The following is a 19019-nucleotide window of genomic DNA, read 5'->3' on the forward strand; positions in this document are numbered from 1 at the left end:
GGGTGGGGGGGGGGGGGGTTGGGAAGGTAGGAAGTGTCAGGTCTGGGTGGATCAAGGGGCCTCGGAGGAAAATTTACAATTGCCTAGGGAAGAACTCCTGCTGGGTTGAGACTGAGGATGTGCTTGAGGAGGGGTGGAACTGACTGGGGGCGGGGGGGGGGGGGGGGGCGGGAGGGGGGCGGGGGGGGGGGGATATCCAGGGAACTAGAGGAGCCCCTGGAGACTGGGAAGGGCAAATTGTGGGTCCTAGCCTCAGTTTTGCTCTTGCCTTGGTTCAATGTCTCCATCTGCACTGTGGTAAGAACCTTCCTGCCCCAGCTACCTTGCCAAGAGAAAGGGCTTCTGGAAAGCAAAATTGACCCAGGAATTGAAGTGGGGGGAGCATGAGGGTATAAACTGGAGTGGGGGGACACCTGCCCACCCCAGTTTTTGCTAGGTGAGGAGGGAGCAGGAAAGGGGCAAGCTTAGAGTCTGGATTGCTTTCGCAGTCGCTGACCCAGCCATGCCCGCTCCACTGCTCCCACTGCTGCTTCGAACCCTGATGTCCCGCTTGCTGCTGCCTGCCACCCGCCTGGCCCGCCGGCACCTCCTGCCCCTCCTGCGCAGACTGGCCCGCCGCCTGGGCTCGCAGGATGTTCGAGAAGCTTTGCTGGGCTGTCTGTTGTTCATCCTCAGCCAGAGCCGCCCTCCCGACGCTGAGGAGGTCTCCAGAGTGGCTGGCCAGGAGAGGAGGGAGAGGCTAGCTCCCCCAAAATGAGGCTGCGATCCCTGATATTGGCTGTGTCATCAAAAGCCATTCTTTTGGAGCAAGACAGTCCTGGCACCACCACTGAGCACAGCCTACCCACTGTGCAGAAGACGCGGTGGGGGACTGAGCACAAAGAGGGGTCTGACCAGGAATGCCTCCCCACTCCCAACAGGAATGACTGGAAGGATACCAGCATCTAGCAGAAAACTGATCTTACGCCACCCTGCACTCCTCCTTCCAAGACACCTTTCCTAATCGCATCTGGGCTGGGAGGGGAAAGGGGGGGATGAGGGGAGTGACTCTGCTCCCCCACCCCCATCCCGGGCAAATGAGAACCTGAGTTCCAGTGAGGGACAGTCCTCACCCATGGATAACTGACAACTTATCTGAGAGGGGAGATTTTAACCCAGACAGTCTGTCCTTCAGACTCAGGATTTTCCTTCAAATAATAGAACCTTGATTTGGTCAGTCTTGCCCCAAAGCCCAGCACGCAGCAGGTGCTCAATAAATATCTGCTCATTTGAATTCGTGGGATACCATTGAAAATTGTGTCACCCATGCTCCTACACTGAAAAACAGTCTAACGTGGCCAGGGGGTGGGAGGGGGAAAACCACTCCCGGCTCCCTTTTGCTTCCTATTCCATTGTCCTGTAGTCCTCATCTCCTGGAGATCGTTTCTCTTGCATAACTTCAGTATGTCACCCCGTGACCCAGCAGTCCTGGGTCCGATTTAGAGGTCTGGCCGGCCAGCTCAAGGTAAGAAGGAAAACTTCCTCGGGCCGCTCACCTAGCGGCGTGGGAAGAGGGAGATTTGTTTGCTAAGGGGCCCTGCCGGCAGCCACCCAGGGGAGCAGAGCAAAAATGCTTCCTGAGGGGCACTGTGCCTTTTAAGAGATATGGGCGGTTGGGGGTGGAGGTGACCATGGGCATTCACCTCATTATTTCCTCCTCCTCAAAGAGCAGCCCCTAAGGGGTCAAATCAGAGGTGTCCGATTCATTTGCTTTCAGCCTCCGGGTAATTTGCTTATTGTTCCCAAGCAACAGTCCTCCCTCCCACCTCCCTCCCTCCGCGAGTCTTAGGCTCTAGGTTGGGGGGCGGGGGGATAGTGAGGGATGCGGGCCCCTCTCAGGATCCCCGTACGGTCCCCACACCAGTCTGAAGTTCGGCCCCTGGGAAGAAGTGACGCCAGAGCTGTGCGCCCCCACTCCAGCCCCGCGGGACCTTCCGCCGGACCCCCACCTCCCCACCCCTCTCGGCACCATCTGCTTCCTCTTGGCGCCCTCAAAATCAAGAGCACGTGCTCGCCCCTCTCGGTAAGGCGACCTGGGGGAAGGGGGCTTCAGCCCGTGGTCCCCTAACCTCGTTCCCCTCTGGGGTCACGGGCACCTTTTCTCTCGCTTGTTCCCGGCCTTCCCTGCGGCCGGCCTCGTTCGCCCGGGAGTGGCGGAGTGGCGCGGCGCGAGGAGGGACGGAGCAGGCCGCGGAGTGCGGGGCGGTAAGCCGCCGGGGTAGCCCGTTGCAGCCCGTCTCCCGCCCGGCAAGAGGCCGGTGTGACCCGGCGCGGGCCGCGAGCTACGGCCACGGCCCCAGCCCCGAAGTAAGGAGGCCACGAGGGGGACCCGGGCCAGGGGATTTCCGTCCCCCCCCCCCCCCCCCCCGGCTCCCAACCTGCAGGACTGCGGGGAGCGGAGGCGGGCCTCCAGCGCAGTGGGGCGGGGTCTGCGCGGTTCCCACGCGCCGCGCCGCCAGGGCAGGGACAGGTGCTGGTGCGGCCCTAGTTGGGGGATATCAACCGTGTCGGAATCTGCGGTTTCCAGTATAGGGGAGCCTTTAATCAGACTTGGAAGGCCGCCCCCCCCCCCACGACTCTTCTTCCCCACCCCTGCCGCCCTAACCGTATACAGATGCCCCCAAGGTCAGAGACCTGCCCAGAGCAAAGGGTAGGGGGAGAGGCCCGAGAAATTAGTCTGAGACGACCAAGCCCAGACCTAGTGAACCTCAAATCTTAAACCCTGACCCTCGTTCCCATCCTGGAGTACACACACCCACTAGGAAGGCGAGGGAAGTGAGAGGGCTGGATTCTGTATCTTAAATGTTTGTTTAAGTTTTTATTTACTTTTTGTGGGGGGTAGGGGCAGAGAGAGGGGGGGACAGAGGATCTGAAGAGGGCTCCCCGCAGACAGCAGAGAGCCAGTGGTAGGGCTCAAACCCACCAACCAGGAGATCATGACCTGAGCTGAAGGTAGACACTTAACCCACTCAGCCACCCAGGAGCTCCTGTATTTTAAATGTTGATGTTTGGTTCATCATAGATTTTTTTGCATTAACTTTGATTTTTTTAAATTTTTTTTTTTTCAACGTTTTTTATTTATTTTTGGGACAGAGAGAGACAGAGCATGAACGGAGGAGGGGCAGAGAGAGAGGGAGACACAGAATCGGAAACAGGCTCCAGGCTCCGAGCCATCAGCCCAGAGCCCGACGCGGGGCTCGAACTCACGGACCGCGAGATCGTGACCTGGCTGAAGTCGGACGCTTAACTGACTGCGCCACCCAGGCGCCCCAGCTTTGATTTTTTTAAAGACTACAGTAAAATATTATTTATCTTGATTCCCGAATTTTTTGGAGTCAAGTCCCTTAAAATTTGCAGTCAAGTGCCTCATTGGCCTCTCTCTAGTCCCAACCCTGCCACAAGGGCAGGGACAGAGAGTCACAAACAACAACTGAGAACGCACAGTCATGAGACAGGTGCTGGTGACAAATAGCCAAGCCAAGCAAACACACTTCCAGCAAACACAGATGGACACAGGGCTGGGGAAAAGAGGGCTGTGTGTGAGATGGTGGGGCAGGCTCGGGGCCTGGAATGGGAGGATGGAGTCTGGAGCTACGGACAGTCTCAACTAGAGTGGAGTATAGGGTGGGGGTGGGGGTGCAGCTGACTCAGCCCTTCCTACCCTACTTCTGTGTCAGTGACCCAAGGGAACTCAGGGAGGGAGAAAGCCCTAAGACTGGGCAGAAGGCGACAGGACTGGCTGGGCCTGACCAGAAAAACTCCCAGTACTGACCGGTGTGAGTTGGGGCCCTGAGGATGTCCAGCAGAGGGCCCTGGCACCCAGCAACCATCTCTGGCCAGGGAAGTAGCCCCGAAGGGGCGTGGATGCTGGCTGGGGGCCCAGGCAGGGTGATTGCCAGATGGGCTTCTCTCCAGCAATAACAGCCCTGGCTGTTGCCATCTAGTGAGCAGGCCAGGCCTCAGCGGGGGTGGGGAGAGGAAACAGCCTTCCACTGTCTGGCCTGGGACCCTCACCACTTCCCTCCAGTTTCTTTCCACTTCCAGCCCCCTCTGCACACAACTCCAGCCACTGGCTACCAGCCTGGCCATGCCTGGAGGATCTGTCTGACCACTAAGGCCTGCCACCCCCACAGGCCCAAAGATGGGAAATGAAGGTGGGAGAGAGACAGGGGCCAAGGAAGAGGGGAGAGGAGGGCTGGGAGAGGAAGAGCGAGAGACTGGACAAACACAGGATGGGAATGGGGGTGGGTAGACCCAGACATGAAGCTGCCCTCAAGCCGTGGGGCAGTGCCTAAAAAAACACCACCCTACCCATCTTCCTGCCCTCTGTTTGGTTAAGGCTGGGGGATGATGGTGTGTTATGTCTCTGTGAGGCACAGAGCCAGGAGGCTGAGAACATTCCTTCTGGAGTAGCTTGGGGACAGGTCACTGATCCTAAGTAGAAAAGCTACCCCTCCTCTCAGGGCCCAGTCTGTTCCCTGGCAAGAAGATGACTCTACCTTATTCTTAATGATGGTAGTATGCTAATTGTTAATTAGTGTCCAAAGCTTCTTCAGGGGACGAGTCTCTTGGGTAGTTGGGGAGGGTGGGGTATGCTGGACTGGATTTTCTGTCTTCACACCTCTCCAGCCTTCAGATTGTCCTCCAGCACTGAGGGCAGCTATAGGGGCCGTATTCTCCTTCCCCCAAATTTACTGACCAGCAAAATGGGAGAGAATCATTCTGCCTCCCTTGGAGGTACAAGAAGGACTGACCACCCAGCATGCCCACCCCCTTCCTCAGCCAGTGGAGGATGTGGGGCTCCGCAAGGCTTGGCCTCTGCCTCTGAGTATCGGTCCATAGGATTCACGCAGGATGTAAGGCTATTCTGGGCTTTTTCTCTTACCATCTCCAACTGTTCCTCAGCGTTTCCAAAGTTCTGGATTTAGAAAAAGTGAACCTCCAGGGGCCTACAGACCTATGCCACTACCCCTTCCCCCGCAACCCCCACAGAGACACACATCCCCCTCCTTATCACAGTTGAGGGTGGCATAGTGTTTGTGTGTGGGTGTTCGGGTCTGTGTGTTAGAGGTGGGAAAACCCACCATTCAGGTCACTGATTATACTGATTATGCAGAGGGATCCCTCCGGCATGGGGGTTGGGGGAGCAAAGGAAAGGAAGAAAGTGGCACTGAGAAGGGAAGAGGCCCGCGCAGAAAAGGAAAAAAGTGCAGTGTAGGAGAAAGTGGCGTGGGAGGGGTTCGGGGAGTTATACCGGAACATCTGGGATGGAGTATGGACGTGAAGGCGTCCGGACGGGTCTGAGCCGAAGGTTTGCTGCAAGGAGCGTCCGGACGCGGGTTCTGTAGGAGTTTCTGGAGCGGCAGCGCAGAGGAGACTAGGGGTACCCAGCGTGGGGCTGTATTCTCCGGACCGGGTGCTTCATAACGGGGCAGGGTTTGGTGTAGCGGGGCCCACAGGTCCCATTTTTAGAAATAGCTTGAGGTATGGGCCATGCAGCCCCGGCTGGGCGTAGCTGGGCGAAAAAGGGGGGGGGGGGGGGGGGCCCCCGCCCCGGGGGGCGGGGGGGGGGGGGCTGGGGCGGGGCCGCGGCGGCGAGGGCGGGGGGGGGGGGGGGGGGGCGGGCTGCGGCTGCGGACGTGGGCCGGGGCGGGCCCAGCGGAGGGCGGGTTTCAATGTGCTGCCGCGGGCGCGGGAAGCTACTGAGAGGGCGCGCGGATCTCGGCGCGGTAGGACTCCTTCCTAGCTAGCAGGTGCTTCTCGGGCCGGGGGCCCGGGATAGGGGGAAACCGGGCACCGCCGGGGCGGGAGGCGTCTCTTCCCGCCGCCACGGGGGCAGGGAGGCTGGGCCTGGCAGCTGCGCGGCGCGCGGAGGGGACGCCGGGTGGGGGCCCCGCTTCCCCGGCGTGGAGCGTGCGGAGCCGCGCTGCACGTGGCGCGCAAGGGCCAGGGCGCGTGGGGACTCTGAGGAGATCGCGACCCGAGCGGAGCGTGGGCGGCCTGGTTCCTGGGCCTGAAACCGGCTGTCGCCGAACTGACCTCCGCAAGGGGCGGGCGAGTAGATGGGTAATCTCGATCAGTCTAGTTGGTACAGGAGAGGAGCCGCGCCGGTAACCGTGTTGGGAGGGGTGGGGGTGGGAATGGGGATGAGGGCAGGGCGCGTGCCTTGGAGGTGAAGGAGCTGTCTCTTTAACCTCTGCCTTTTATTGGCCGAATTCATGTTCCTGGCCTCCCCTTCCTGGGCACGTCCTTATTTACTCCCTGAGAGGACCCTTCCTTATCTTTAGAAAGGACAGGGACACACACCGCGGGTTTCCGTCCGCGGGGGGGGGGGGGGGGGGGGGGGGGGGGGGAAGAGCAGCCTGGGTGAGGGCTGGTCCCAGCCCTGCCCTTCAGCCTTCTTGGGGCGGCCCCTTTGCCCACTCCTCGCGGTAACCTCCCACTTGTCCTTCTGCCTGTTGAGCTCTCGGTGCCAGGATGTGTGTGTAATTGGAGGGGGGTTGCCTTACACCTGAGGCTCCTGTCAGGCTGGAGATGCCGCCCGCACCTTACCCCCCCCTCCCCAACCCGCATCTCCCAATTTAAAGGGCTAGCTGAGAAGCAGCCTTTCTACCTACCCCCCGGCCCCAGAAGGAGGCTAGGATGAGCTGCACATTGACTTTGAATTCCAGCTCACCTATTCACTAGCTCCGTGACCTTAGGCAAGTGACTCAACCGCTCTGAACCTCAGCCTCCCCCATCTGTTCAATGGAGAGAGTTTAGTGCTAGCTTAGGGGTGGTTGTGAGGGCAGGTAGTGGCTGGCCCCATATGCAACTCCATGGGACTAGAGAATATGATGCTACTGCAAAGATGTGTCTGGAAGCTGGGGTGCATGAGAGGCGCTGGGGGTCTGGAGGGGGGGGGCGGAGATAGGTATAAAAGGAGGAGAGGTGCTCAGTTGGGTGGCTGCTTTCAGAACTCCATCCCTGCAGGCCAGGGCGTGGGTGGAGGGACACCAGATGCTGAGCTGGTGTCAAATCCCTGGTTGCTGCTGGGCAAAGGCAGGCAAGAACAAAACACCTGGGCTGGCCAGCTGACTGTTACGATGTGGGCAGGATGGGAGCACAGCTGGGGGGGGAGAAATGAATACTTCTCTGAGCCTAAGGCAGATTTTACTAAGAAAGGGGAGATACTCTATTCTCTCCACCCCACCTCCCAGTTCTTTACTGCCAGGAATCTTACCTGTGGGGGTACGGGGGTGGAGCATGGGGTGTGCTGAGGTGTGAAGCTGGGGGTTCCCCTCCTTGCTACCTAATAGAAAATCTGAGTCCTGAGCCTTCTCTCCCCACCCTCCAGGGTGGAGCCCTCTTGCCCCCATCCCTCTCGGAAACATGAACAGTGTTGTTCACTGCTCTGTCCCCAGTGCCTAGAACAGTGCCTGGAGAGCATGCAGAGGTCCTCAGTAAATATTTGTTGAGAAAATGAATAAAGGAAGACCTCTGCCTCCCATCTGGGAGGTGTGTGGGTCTGCTCCTCCTGTCCCTGTTCTACAACACAGGGGTGCGCTGGGGCGCTAAGGAAGGCCTTGGGAGAGTCTGGAGTTCACCCATGGAGGGGTTGAGAGCAGTAACAGGAGGGATAGAAAAGCTGGTTGAAGATTTCAGGGTCCCTGGAAGTAACTGTTTGTCAGTATCTGTCTGTCTCAGGCTGGGAACTGGCTGTACCTGGGATTTCTGCCCCCCCACCCCCAGCTCCCCTACTTAGGCTGCTGGGTTTCTTATCTCCCAAGCTAGCTACAGGAGCAGTTTTTATCTCCTGGTTTTGTGTGTGTGTGAGAGGCTTCTCAGAATGGGGCCCAGGGTACCAGAACTCCCACGGCAAGGCCTGGGAGAGAGAACCTCCCCATATGCCCTGTGCCACTTTCTTCATTCTGGACCCTTACCCAGGGGGCGCCCATGGACAAGGCCTGCTGCCAGAGCCTGAGCTAGGACCACTTCCCAGGGACTGCCCAGGCCCCCTCTGCTCTGACCCTTCTGCTGGCAAGTCTGGGCATCCGGTGAGTGCTCGCCCTAGCCCAGGCCCAGGTCCTCACTCCAAACAGCAGACCTGGCTCCAGAGCTGGGCCTGCACGTGGGGGATGTGCCAGCACATGCCTGCCTGGCTTTCCTTGCCATCCAAAGGGAAAGCTGTCTGATCTGGTGCCAGGGCGCCTGCCCTGCACGAGCGGGAAGCGGGAGGGGGATCGTGAGGGGGTGGGCTAGGAGCTTTGGGACAATGTGGTCAGTCGGGCCTGTGTCCCTGCTCCCCCAGTCTTCCTTTCAAGTTTGCTCTCTGAAAGGGGAAGAGGATAGGGACCTGGGAGTGAGTCAAAGAGGAACTGAGGGGGGATGGGGTAACCCTGGGGACAGGACTGGGCGTCGGGGAGGGGCCAGGGTGGTTGTGGGAAGGGCTGTGTCCCCACATGCATGGTGAAGTATTTTCCTAGAAAACTGGCCAGGAACTAGGAAGCCCCTGGGCAGTGACTGGAAAGGAAGGTTCAAGGGCTGCCAGCAGAGAGACTGGAGTCTGGGGTGCCTCCAGCAGGGCGCAGGCCCTCCAGAGCCCACTCCTGCTATGAGCGCAGGGGCTCCCCCAGAGGGTGTGAAGGTCAGACCTGCAGAGAGGGGCCTGGTGCAGGGGAGGCATCTCTGGCCTGGCTTCTGTCCTCTTCCCTGTGGCTCTTGCTGCTGCTGCTGCTGCTGCTGCTGCTGCTGCTGCTGCTGATCTGTTTGTTTTGTGCCCTCCCTCCTCCCCTTCCCTCCCCTCGCCCTCTTTGCTTTGACTCCTGCTTCCCTCCTCCTGTCGCTCCTTCCATTATCCTTGTTGTCTGTTGTCGTTGTCCCTGACTGCTCTCATCCTCTTCCTTGCCTTCTTTGCCAGTCTTTCCCTCCCTCTCCCTCATACTTCCTCCTCCTCCTCTCCTGCTCGCCACTCTCCCGTTTCCCAGCTTACAAACTGCTTCAGCTGCTGGATAAAAATAGCGGTGGCCAGGCCGGGAGCCAGGTAGAGCCTGAGCAGGCAGGGGGCCCGACAGGGCTGGTCAGAGGGGTCAGATTGAGCAGTCCTCAGGGGCAGGGCCAGGAGGGGGTCCTTGTGGACTCTCCGGCTTGCCTGCTCTGTGAACCCTGCCTGCCGCCTACCCCACAAGAGTCTAAAGAGGCCTATGGGGAAGCAGGGCCAAGACGTGGCCTCACACTGCTTCTGCCCCCAGCAGACGCCAGGAGGAGGGAGTTATCGGCCAGGCAAAACTGAGAACGCCGTCACCATGACAACCGGTCACGAGCCTCAGGACAGGTACTGGGGGACCTGGGCCAGGGGATCCAGGGGAATGGAAATGGGTCTCCAGGGGGCTGGGTGTGGTGTCCTTTGGAATTTGGGGTTTCCACTGCTGCCTGGTCTTCCAGCAAAGTAGCTATGAGTCAGGCCTGCACGAGGGGTGGGGACCATGCGTGTCTTAGCTGGGGGGCCTGTGGGGAAGGCCAGGATGGGTGGGCGGCAGCCCCTCCCTGGCCTCTCAGTGTTTCCACTGTTGCTCTCCAGCCAGCCAGCAGCTTCCAGCTCCTCCTCCCATCACTCTGGGGAAATCATTGGCGGCACCCCTAGTTCTGGAGCACATCTGGCAGAACTGCCCTCTCCCTCAGGCCTGGCCCTGCCTCAGATGACCCTGGCCCACCCTGGTCCTTGAACTGACCTTCCTCTCATTTCCCCGCCTCTGGAGCCTATACGCTCCTTTCAGTTAGACCCACAATGGTGATCATGCCTACGTATTTGCGGGGGGGGAGAGGCTGTAGCGTGGTTTAAGCCCTCCAAGGAGTCTAGGACCCAAGAGAATCGATGAAGCCATGCCTGTGGTCCAAAACTCCTTCAGCCCAGGCCCCCCAGCCTCATCCCCTCTCCACTGCCAATCCGGTCTCCCTCGTGTGCCAGAGGCCACAGAAGTAGGCCACTTCTGGCTATGGGACCTCAGGTACTTAGCTTAATCTCTCTGGGACTGTTCCCACCTGTAAAATTGAGGTAGGGTTTATTTGAATGGGAGGGAATTTAAGGAGACATAGTAAGTACAGGCCCCAGGGTGGTTCCGTCCCTGTCTCCTCCATTTCCAGGCTGCCTGTGCTATCAGAGTCTCACCATTGGTAGCAGTTCTGTGAACCCCTCTCCCATCTCCATGTATTGGCGCCCTCTCCCAGCCCCGCTCTGACCATGTATTCTGCACAGCCATGTCTGGGAGCTTCTCCCTTCATTCGGGACCTCTGAGTCGAGCCTTAGCTGTGTTCTTCAAGGTCTGGAGGATAAAAGGGAGTGGGGGCGGAGGGAGGCTGCATTTGCAGTGGCTCAGACCTCCCCACTTGGGGCACTCACCCAGGCCTTTCCTGTGTGAGGCCGGGCCCTGTACTCTAACTGGACCTGTTTCTTCCCTGCCTTGGACTTTGTCCCTGCCATCTCTGTGAAGAAAGCGGGCATTAGCTGTGGGGAAGATATGACAGACACATCTGGAGACCACAGTAGGAGGGTTCGGGGCCCCCTGGGGAAGGCTGGCCATCCCAGACAGGCCCTGAAGTGTAGGGCTTGGGGCAATGCCCTGGCCGAAGCTAGGGCAGCACTTATTTACTATTTGGGGCCCAGATGACGTCCAGTGGCCTGATACCTCCTGGCCTACCCTATGTGGTGTGACCTACAAAGCTGGTTTTGTCTGGGCCAGGGAAAAAACAGCTCCCTCGCTTCCCAGCCACCCCAAGTCACCCCGCCCTCCTGTCCCACTAGGTCCAGAATGGTCTGGGAGTTTCTTGACCTCAGAATCCTCTTTGGGGAACCACACAGTCCCTACCCAGACAGCATAATCACTTCCAGCCTGCCCAGTGGGGGTGGGAGACACTTGCTGTTTGCTTTCTCCCTCACCCGCCTACCCCCAGCCTTCAGCAAGATTTCCAAAACCACCTCCGGATGTGTGGGTCACACTGTTTCCCAAGCCTGCAGGGTCCCCCGAGTCTTTGGGGCTGAGAACCAAGGTCCTGTTGGCCATGCCTTTCAGTCCTGTGTCCCTGACCCTACTCTCCCTGTGGACATATCTGTGCCCTTTTCCCTACCCTCGGACACTTCCCCTTCTACATAAACCCATAGGTGGACTTGTGCACATGGGCACAGATGCCTGTGCCCTGGGACAGTTGGAGAGACCGAACATTGGGGAGGGAGGAGCTCTTAAGTTTGGTCTGCGAAGGAGGGTGGAGTAGTGGGTCACTAGGCCCCTCTTTCCTCTCCTATCCTCAGGTACAAAGCCGTCTGGCTTATCTTCTTCATGCTGGGTCTGGGGACGCTGCTCCCGTGGAATTTTTTCATGACAGCCACTAGGGTGAGACTGGGGGGACTGGGCTCCAGGGGGACGTGTCCACTGGGCATGTAGGGCATGGATCTGTTCTTGGGGGCCCCGGGAGAGAAGTCTCACCGCTTCTCTCTGCAACCCACACAGTATTTCACAAACCGCCTGGACGAGACCCAGAATATGTCCTTGGTCACTGCTGAAAACAGCAAGGACTTCCAGCCCTCAGCCACCCCCACAGTACCCTCCCCAGAGCGGAATTATCTCAGTGCCCTCTTCAACAATGTCATGACCTTATGTGCCATGTTGCCCTTGCTGTTTTTCACCTGCCTTAACTCTTTCCTGCATCAGAGGTGAGTGTCCAGGCCCCTGGCCTGACCAGCCCCCTCCACCCCCTGCTGCCTCTTGTTCTCCCTGTGCTGAGCCTGCAGCCTCACCTCTTGTCCCTCTGCTGCCTCGGCCTAGGATCCCCCAGTCTGTTCGGATCCTGGGCAGCCTGATAGCCATTCTCTTGGTGTTCTTGATCACTGCTGTCCTGGTAAAGGTGCATCTGGATGCCGTGCCCTTCTTCGTCATCACCATGATCAAGATCATGCTCATTAACTGTAAGCAGGGCTGGGAGCAGGCCTAGGGCAGAGATCTTCCTGGATCCCCCCACCCTTCTTTCAGAAGCACAGTCAGCCAGGAAGGAGCCCATTCCTCCCGCTGGAGGAAATGGATGCCGTGGGTAGTCAATGATTCAAGAGGCCAGAGGAGACATGGACTGGGGCTGGGAGTAGGGGCAGAGAGGGTCATTTGGTGTTAAGACTCACTGGGACCTGTGTTCCTATGGGCCCCCAGCCACCTCTAGCGGAAGCAAGTCCCACCTTGCTCTCCCCTCCCCTGCTGATGCCCACCTTGTGCCCCCAGCATTCGGTGCCATCCTGCAGGGCAGCCTGTTTGGTCTGGCTGGCCTCCTGCCCACCAGCTACACTGCCCCCATCATGAGTGGCCAGGGCCTGGCAGGCTTCTTCGCCTCGGTGGCCATGATCTGCGCCATCGCCAGTAAGTCTTCCTACTATCTGCCCGTTGGCCTAGTTGCTGGGGGAAAGGGACAGGGGTGGGGCTGGTCTTTGATTTCTGCACACCCTCCACCCAGGTGGCTCGGAGCTGTCAGAAAGTGCCTTTGGCTATTTTATCACGGCCTGTGGGGTTATCGTTTTGGCCATCATCTGTTACCTAGGCCTGCCCCGACTGGTAAGCAAATGGAGAAAGCCAGATTTGGGGTCTGGGGTGGGGGGTCCAGGGCTTCAGACCAATGGTGTTTTTTTTTTTTTTTTAATTTATTTATTTTTTTAATATATGAAATTTACTGTCAAATTGGTTTCCATACAACACCCAGTGCTCATCCCAAAAGGTGCCCTCCTCAATAGCCATCACCCACCCTACCCTCCCTCCCACCCCCCATCAACCCTCAGTTTGTTCCCAGTAGACGAATGGTGTTTTGAGACCCAGACCTGGGCGAGGCAGGAATTCTGGAGCTTCCACCACTGAATCCACCTCCACTGTCTCCCTCTCTTGGTAGGAATTCTACCGTTACTACCAGCAGCTCAAGCTTGAAGGGCCTGGAGAGCAGGAGACCAAGTTGGATCTCATTAGTAAAGGTCAGAATAGCCCACAGAAGCTGGGGTGGAGGGTGGCCTGCCCTGGAGGGAGCAGCATGGGCACAGAGGGCAAGAATGAGTATACTGTTTTTGCTGGCAGTGACAAGCCAGAGGCCAGATGGACCAGGGCTGGGATGAGGAAAACAACGGGAAATAAAAACTGGGAAAAATAAAGGGGGGGGGGGGAGATTCCGGATGACCTTGAATGTCTGAGAGCAATGGGAAGTGATTTCAGTTTCTTGTAACATGACCTGAGTCTCCTGGGAGAGGTCAGGACCGCTGGACCCATGCTGTGGGATTTACAGGAGGTCTGGGCTAGGTGTTAGGGTGTGGCTGTGCACTGGTAAGGAGTGTCCACCCCCTTTTGTGTCATCTCCTGTTGTCCTGTCCTACCTATAATTTGATGCTTCCACAACCTGTCACCCCCTAGGAGAGGACCTAAAAGCAAACAAAGAGGAGTCCAGAGTTCCAGCCCCCAACTCTGAGTCCACCAACCAAGGCCACTCTATCCGAGCCATCCTCAGAAACGTATGTGGGGCATGGGTGTTCTGCCCTCTGCCCTTTACCCTCATTCTCTCCTTTTGCCCCTCCCGACCTGCACACTATCCATCCGCTCCCTTTCCCACCCGATACTGGCCACTCTCCTGGATTCTCCCGTGTGTGTGTGTGTGTGTGTGTATGTCAGGGGGTGGGGATTCTGGGTTCTTTGAATGCACAACGCCATGAAGACGCGGGCCTGGGTCCCTTTCCTCTAGATCTTAGTCCCGGCTCTCTCCGTCTGCTTCATCTTCACGGTCACCATTGGGATGTTTCCCGCTGTGACTGCTGAGGTCCAATCCAGCATTGCGGGCAACAGTGCCTGGGGTGAGGACACCATGGGTTCCCAGGATGGGGACAGACAGGAGCTAGAGCAGGATTGGGGGTGAGGGAGTGGGGGATCCTAGGCTGTTGTCTCCCCAACTAGACTCTTCTTGGCCCATTTGCCCTTCCCTGGGCTAGAAGCATCTTCTCTGTTTTACAGCTGGGGAAACTGAGCCCCAGTGAGGCTAAATCTGTCTCTCTGGACCTAATAACCATCCCTGAATCTACTTTTCCTCTTCCAGGAGCCTACTTCATTCCTGTGTCTTGTTTCTTGACTTTCAATGTCTTCGACTGGCTGGGCCGGAGCCTCACAGCTATATTTACGTGGGTAAGTGGTAGAAGGTGGCACCCAGCCCCTGTGAGAGGGAAGAGTCCAGCCTGAGATGCAGAAAGGGAACCAAGATAGTGTGGTGGTAAGGGGAGCGTGCTTTTTTTTTTTTTTTAAACCAAGACATTATGTATAGTAAGTTGTACAGGTCTTAAGCGTACAGCTTAATGAATACACACACACGTAAACATGCATGCATCTCTGAATAATCACCACCCAGGTCAAATATAGAACATTGCCAGCACTCCAGAAGGCTCAACCATGGTCCCTCCCAATCACCATGCCCTAAGGGTAACCAGATTCAATCCAGATCCTAAGGGGCCCCCAGTGGAGGCTGTGGGCCAGCCCCGGCTGAGGTACCACCTGCTCCTCCGCAGCCTGGGAAGGACAGCCACTGGCTGCCAAGCCTGGTGCTGGCCCGGATATTGTTTGTGCCCCTGCTGCTGCTGTGCAATGTCCAGCCCCGCCGGTACCTGGCTGTGGTCTTCGAGCACGACGCCTGGTTCATCATCTTCATGGCTGCCTTCGCCTTCTCCAATGGCTACCTCGCCAGTCTCTGCATGTGCTTCGGGCCCAAGTGAGTGGGGACCTTGGTGGCATCAGGCAGGGTCTAGAGCTCCAGCAGTGGATGCTCAGTGAAGGGAGAGAGGGCAAAAGGAGACTCCCTGATCCTGGAGGGGCATGTAAGGCACGTAGGTGAAGGGGTAGTGGTGGGTGGTGGGCGGTGGGACACCCGGGGTACCTAGGTGGAGATGTGGGTAGGTGGGAGACAGACCCCAGTACACATTCCCCCAAGAGGGAGAAGCCAGATTGGGGGTGGGAAAGTAAGATGCTTGGCAGCAGAATTCTGTGCTCAGGCAAGTCTCCCCACCCCAGAGGCTCTGGGTGGGGCTGGGGTAGGGGCCATTCTAAGGAAGCCTTGCCCTCCCGCCTTCAGGAAAGTGAAGCCGGCTGAGGCAGAGACAGCTGGAGCCATCATGGCCTTCTTTCTGTCTCTGGGCCTGGCACTGGGGGCTGTCTTCTCCTTCCTGTTCCGGTCAATTGTGTGACCATGGATGGATAGAAGGACTGCAGTGGCCGCCTGCTCCTGCCCCCTTTCTTCTCCTTCAGGGACGGGCAGGAGTTTGGAGGTTTTCTCTTCTAGCTAGCCAGCTTCTTCTTTCTCACGGCCTGTTCTGGGCCCGGGTGTCCAGGCCCTGAGGAGGGAACCTCTGTGGATGGACAGTGGGGACATTGTGAGCCTGAGGGTCAGAATCAAGGGAAGGGATACAGTCTCTACAGTCTCTGCATCTGCTCAAGGGCTGCCCCCCCCCCACCTTGGTTCTGACTGATCCTTGCTTGAGCAGGGGAAGCAGAGACTCCTGGGCTCAGAGTGTGTGTGTGTGTGTGTGTGTGTGTGTGTGTGTGTGTGTGTTCGTGTGTGTTCATCTGCCTATACCAGGGGTGGCGAGGGGGCAGGACTGTCTGTTCTAAAGTCCAGTCTGACATTTCCATCCCTCTTCTCCCTATGTGCCTCCTCCCCTCACATCTCCGTGTCCCTCTCCTCCCCCTGCCTTGTTGTTACCCATCATGCACCTTGTACAGTTGCCATTTTATGCCTTTTTTTATATTCAACAGAAACCAGGTGCCTTCAGAGGCTCTCTGATAAAATAAAACTTTTTTTTTTTCTCCATGGCTCCCTGTGTCCTCCAGCCACAGCTTCATGCCCTAGAGAGGGCAGCAGGATGGCAGCCCGAATCTGGGGGATGAGCATGACCCAGCTGAGCCTTGCCAGCGCTGGGCTGGGCGTGGGTCCAAAGGTGGGGGGGGGCGGTTGGGGAGCAGTTGGTCCTCTTAGCCTCAGAGAGGCTGCAGTGCCCCCTGGTGGGGCCACGGAGAAGGGACAAGTCTGGAGCTGGGATGTCCAGGCTGCCGGCTGAGACTGAGAAAGGCCATTTATCTTTGCTGCTCAGTTCCTTCTTTCATAGGACTGGGGACAGAGCCAGTGCTTCACCTTTTTTTTTTGGTCTTCACTGCCACCTTTTCCACCTGTCCTCACCACCCAGCCTGAGGAATGAACCTGCAAAACTGGTCAGCACTCCTCCCTTGACTAACATCCCCTCCCCTGGCTGCCCTCCCACACCTCCAGGCAAGAAGAGGCTGCAATCCAAGGGTTCTCCTCTACCTGGCACTCTGCCCTGACATCAAAGCTCAGTCTTCTTGGGGAACAAGGGGCCTATGTGTCCTTGCATTAAAACTGGGCCCTCCCCTTTTCTTAAACTCACCTAGGGGTGGGATGGTATGGGACTCACTCCGTGGAGGGAGCCATACCACTGGGTCCCCCTTCTTAAAAATTACTCTTCTAGACTGGAAGTGGGGCCAGAGCTCTGGCTACTGTGGACACACACACATACACACACACACCTACTGACCCTGGCTATAGCCCAGACTGTTCACTAATCCCTGACCAGCAGATAGTTACAAATTGGCACCTCTGTCAGGGCTTCTGTTTCTCAGTTTAATTTAATTGAAGGCTTCAGGCCTCATTAAGGGTTCTTAGCACATTTTTAAGACTATTTGATGAGCTTTGAAGTTCTAATAGGATAGTTAAGTATATCATTACATGGAGAGCTAGAGTCCATGTATTCCAGGGGCACATGCCAAACCAGAATATGTATCTGAGGCTGGTGGAAAGCAAGGTATTCCTTTCCTATCTGATTCAAAAGCAGGGGTCCCCTGAGTATTCTCCCATCTTTGCAATGCCCTTTGGCAAAGAAGCTGAAATAAATCTGCACTCTTCCTCTTTTCTCCCTCAGTTCTTTTTTTTTTTTCTTTTCTTTTTTTTTTTTTAATTCGAGAGGGAGAAAAAGAATCCCAAGCAGGCTTCACGCTCAGCATAGAGCATGATGTGGGACTCGATCCCATGACCCGGGATCATGACCTGAGCCAAAATCAAGAATTGGATACTCAACCGAGTGAGCCACCAAGGCACCCCATCTCTCAGTCCTTCTTGACCGCCCCATTGTACCCCAGACTGAGAGGCCTATTGTGCTCCTTCCCTGGCACCAACAGCCCCTCAAGAACCCTGCGTTTCTTCCCTGGGTCTCTTCACTACCTTCTGCCTGCTCTCTCTGGACTCCAGCCCAGGTGTCCTTCAGACCATCCCATGCATGGCCACAGAATGATCCCAAACCAGACTTAATGTTACGTTAGTCTCTCTCCCTGGAACATGCTGAGCATTTCCTGGTCCTCCACCGCCGCCAGCAGTGACAGCCAGTTCATGCAGTTCCTTCCCCTTCTGTACCTCAGAGCTTTGGGAACTTTTGTGACTTGACTTCTGTCATGCTCTTACCTTACTTACTCCAGCTACTAGACAGAATTCGTGTTTTTCACTTGATCTTAGCCAAAAGGCTGAGAAGCGATCGAATTCATGTTTTTCAAGTTAGGGTCACATTCTATTTATGTTTTCACTCTTCAAGCTACAAGTGCTTTCCTTGGCTCCCAGAGGTCCTCAAAAGCTGTTTCCTAAAAAAAAAAAAAAAAAAACAAAAAAAAACCTGTTTCCTTCACTGCATCTGCTTGTCCCTTGCCACACAGTCTTCACATGCCTGTCTTCAGCTGTGCGGTGGCACTCACTTCATTGCCTGTGCTCATGGGAGAGAGATGGGCGTGAAGTGGTTTTCTCTCAACCCCGTCCATGATTTGAAGGAGGAAAAAAACGTTCAGATCATCTCACTTTCCTTCCTTCTGTACTCAGGTTGATGTTGAAGCAAATCACTAGAGTATTTTTTTCAAAAAATGTTTTCTAATGCAAATGCCAGGAATTTACAGTCTCACTTGTTTCCGTTCTCCTGACCTCACCTGAAGACTGCAGAGGTGAGGGTTAGAAAATACAACTCCCAGGTCTCTGGCCTAGCCCTCTGCAGTGATGGCTCCTGACCGCAGTAGGCGCTCTGAAGGCACCACCGCCTCGAGAGGCAGGCCTCTGCTATGAGACTTCACCACTTTCCCTCTAGCACTTGCTTCCTGTGAGATGGGGAAGGGCTGACCATGAGCATCAGCCAGGTGTCCCTGGCTCTCCCAGGACTTGCTCATTACCATCTTCCTTCCATCTGCCCTTTCTGCCTCAAGTATCAGTCTGTATTTAGCTGCTGGCCACCCTGGGGTAGCTGCCACTGCAAAATCGGAATTCCCCTTTTGTTTAACCTGTGATGAATTGGGGCTCTAAACTTTGGAAGAGCGAAGAACCCCAGTAAAATCGGCGGCGATCCCTAAAAAATAGAAGTCAAGCCTCTGGTATAGCTGACAAGCTAGAATATATCTGTGTATCTATTCTTTGAGGTTAATCTGGAAAGAGCGTGGTGAGGGAGTATCATGGGTGAGGGGTTGAAGGGAAAATTCCAGCTATTGGGAAGACAAATAATCAGAATGTTAAACTACGCTTATGATTCAGAATGGATATGAGCAGAGAAATGCAGAATCACCTCGAAGAGCCCTGTTCTCTGGGCAGCAGGCCCTGCCTGAAACCTGAGTCTTGACATGCAGGAAGAGTGTCAGCCTGAGGGAAGTCAGCCAGCCATTGTGGTCCCACAGGGAGGCCAGGCTGGCAGTGAGGCCCATCTGGTTTCTAGGGCAAGTTGGCAGTGAGTGTAGAGATGGACACCTCACGTGAACACAACCCACGTCCCCCCTCTCCAACCCATAATGGTAGGTGTCCTAGCTGGGCTCCTCTAGCTAATCTCCGAATGACCAGGCTTCCTGCGCTGGTCCCCTCTGAGAGAAGAGGTGCTCGCCCAGAGCTCTCCATAGCCTTGGCAGTCGTGGTGCCCCGTCAAT

General features: G+C 56.6%; 2 protein-coding genes across 12 annotated transcripts; both read left to right on the forward strand.

The window, feature by feature from the left end:
- The first annotated feature begins 437 nt into the window (after nucleotides 1-437).
- MYMX (myomixer, myoblast fusion factor) lies at nucleotides 438-2023 on the forward strand. Its single transcript, XM_049652826.1, has one exon. It carries the CDS (start codon nucleotides 503-505, stop codon nucleotides 755-757), a length of 255 nt encoding a protein of 84 aa, XP_049508783.1. The 5' UTR covers nucleotides 438-502; the 3' UTR covers nucleotides 758-2023.
- Nucleotides 2024-2047: 24 nt separating this feature from the next.
- On the forward strand, nucleotides 2048-15872 carry SLC29A1 (solute carrier family 29 member 1 (Augustine blood group)). Of its 11 annotated transcripts, none has more exons than XM_049652797.1 (14): nucleotides 2048-2062; nucleotides 7966-8075; nucleotides 9270-9352; nucleotides 11324-11405; nucleotides 11523-11725; nucleotides 11838-11977; nucleotides 12282-12416; nucleotides 12511-12608; nucleotides 12937-13015; nucleotides 13446-13543; nucleotides 13771-13879; nucleotides 14119-14204; nucleotides 14582-14781; nucleotides 15142-15872. In XM_049652797.1, exons 3-14 carry the CDS (start codon nucleotides 9324-9326, stop codon nucleotides 15251-15253), a joined length of 1371 nt encoding a protein of 456 aa, XP_049508754.1. In that variant the 5' UTR covers nucleotides 2048-2062; nucleotides 7966-8075; nucleotides 9270-9323; the 3' UTR covers nucleotides 15254-15872. The 11 variants fall into 11 exon arrangements, with proteins under 11 accessions (XP_049508754.1, XP_049508751.1, XP_049508748.1 ...); XM_049652794.1 differs by lacking the exon at nucleotides 2048-2062 and adding an exon at nucleotides 2264-2346 and having other exon boundaries at nucleotides 9273-9352; XM_049652791.1 differs by lacking the exon at nucleotides 2048-2062 and adding an exon at nucleotides 5696-5792 and having other exon boundaries at nucleotides 9273-9352.
- Nucleotides 15873-19019: the final 3147 nt, after the last annotated feature.

The sequence above is a fragment of the Panthera uncia genome (genome assembly GCF_023721935.1).
Source record: "Panthera uncia isolate 11264 chromosome B2 unlocalized genomic scaffold, Puncia_PCG_1.0 HiC_scaffold_24, whole genome shotgun sequence".
Taxonomy (NCBI): domain Eukaryota; kingdom Metazoa; phylum Chordata; class Mammalia; order Carnivora; family Felidae; genus Panthera; species Panthera uncia.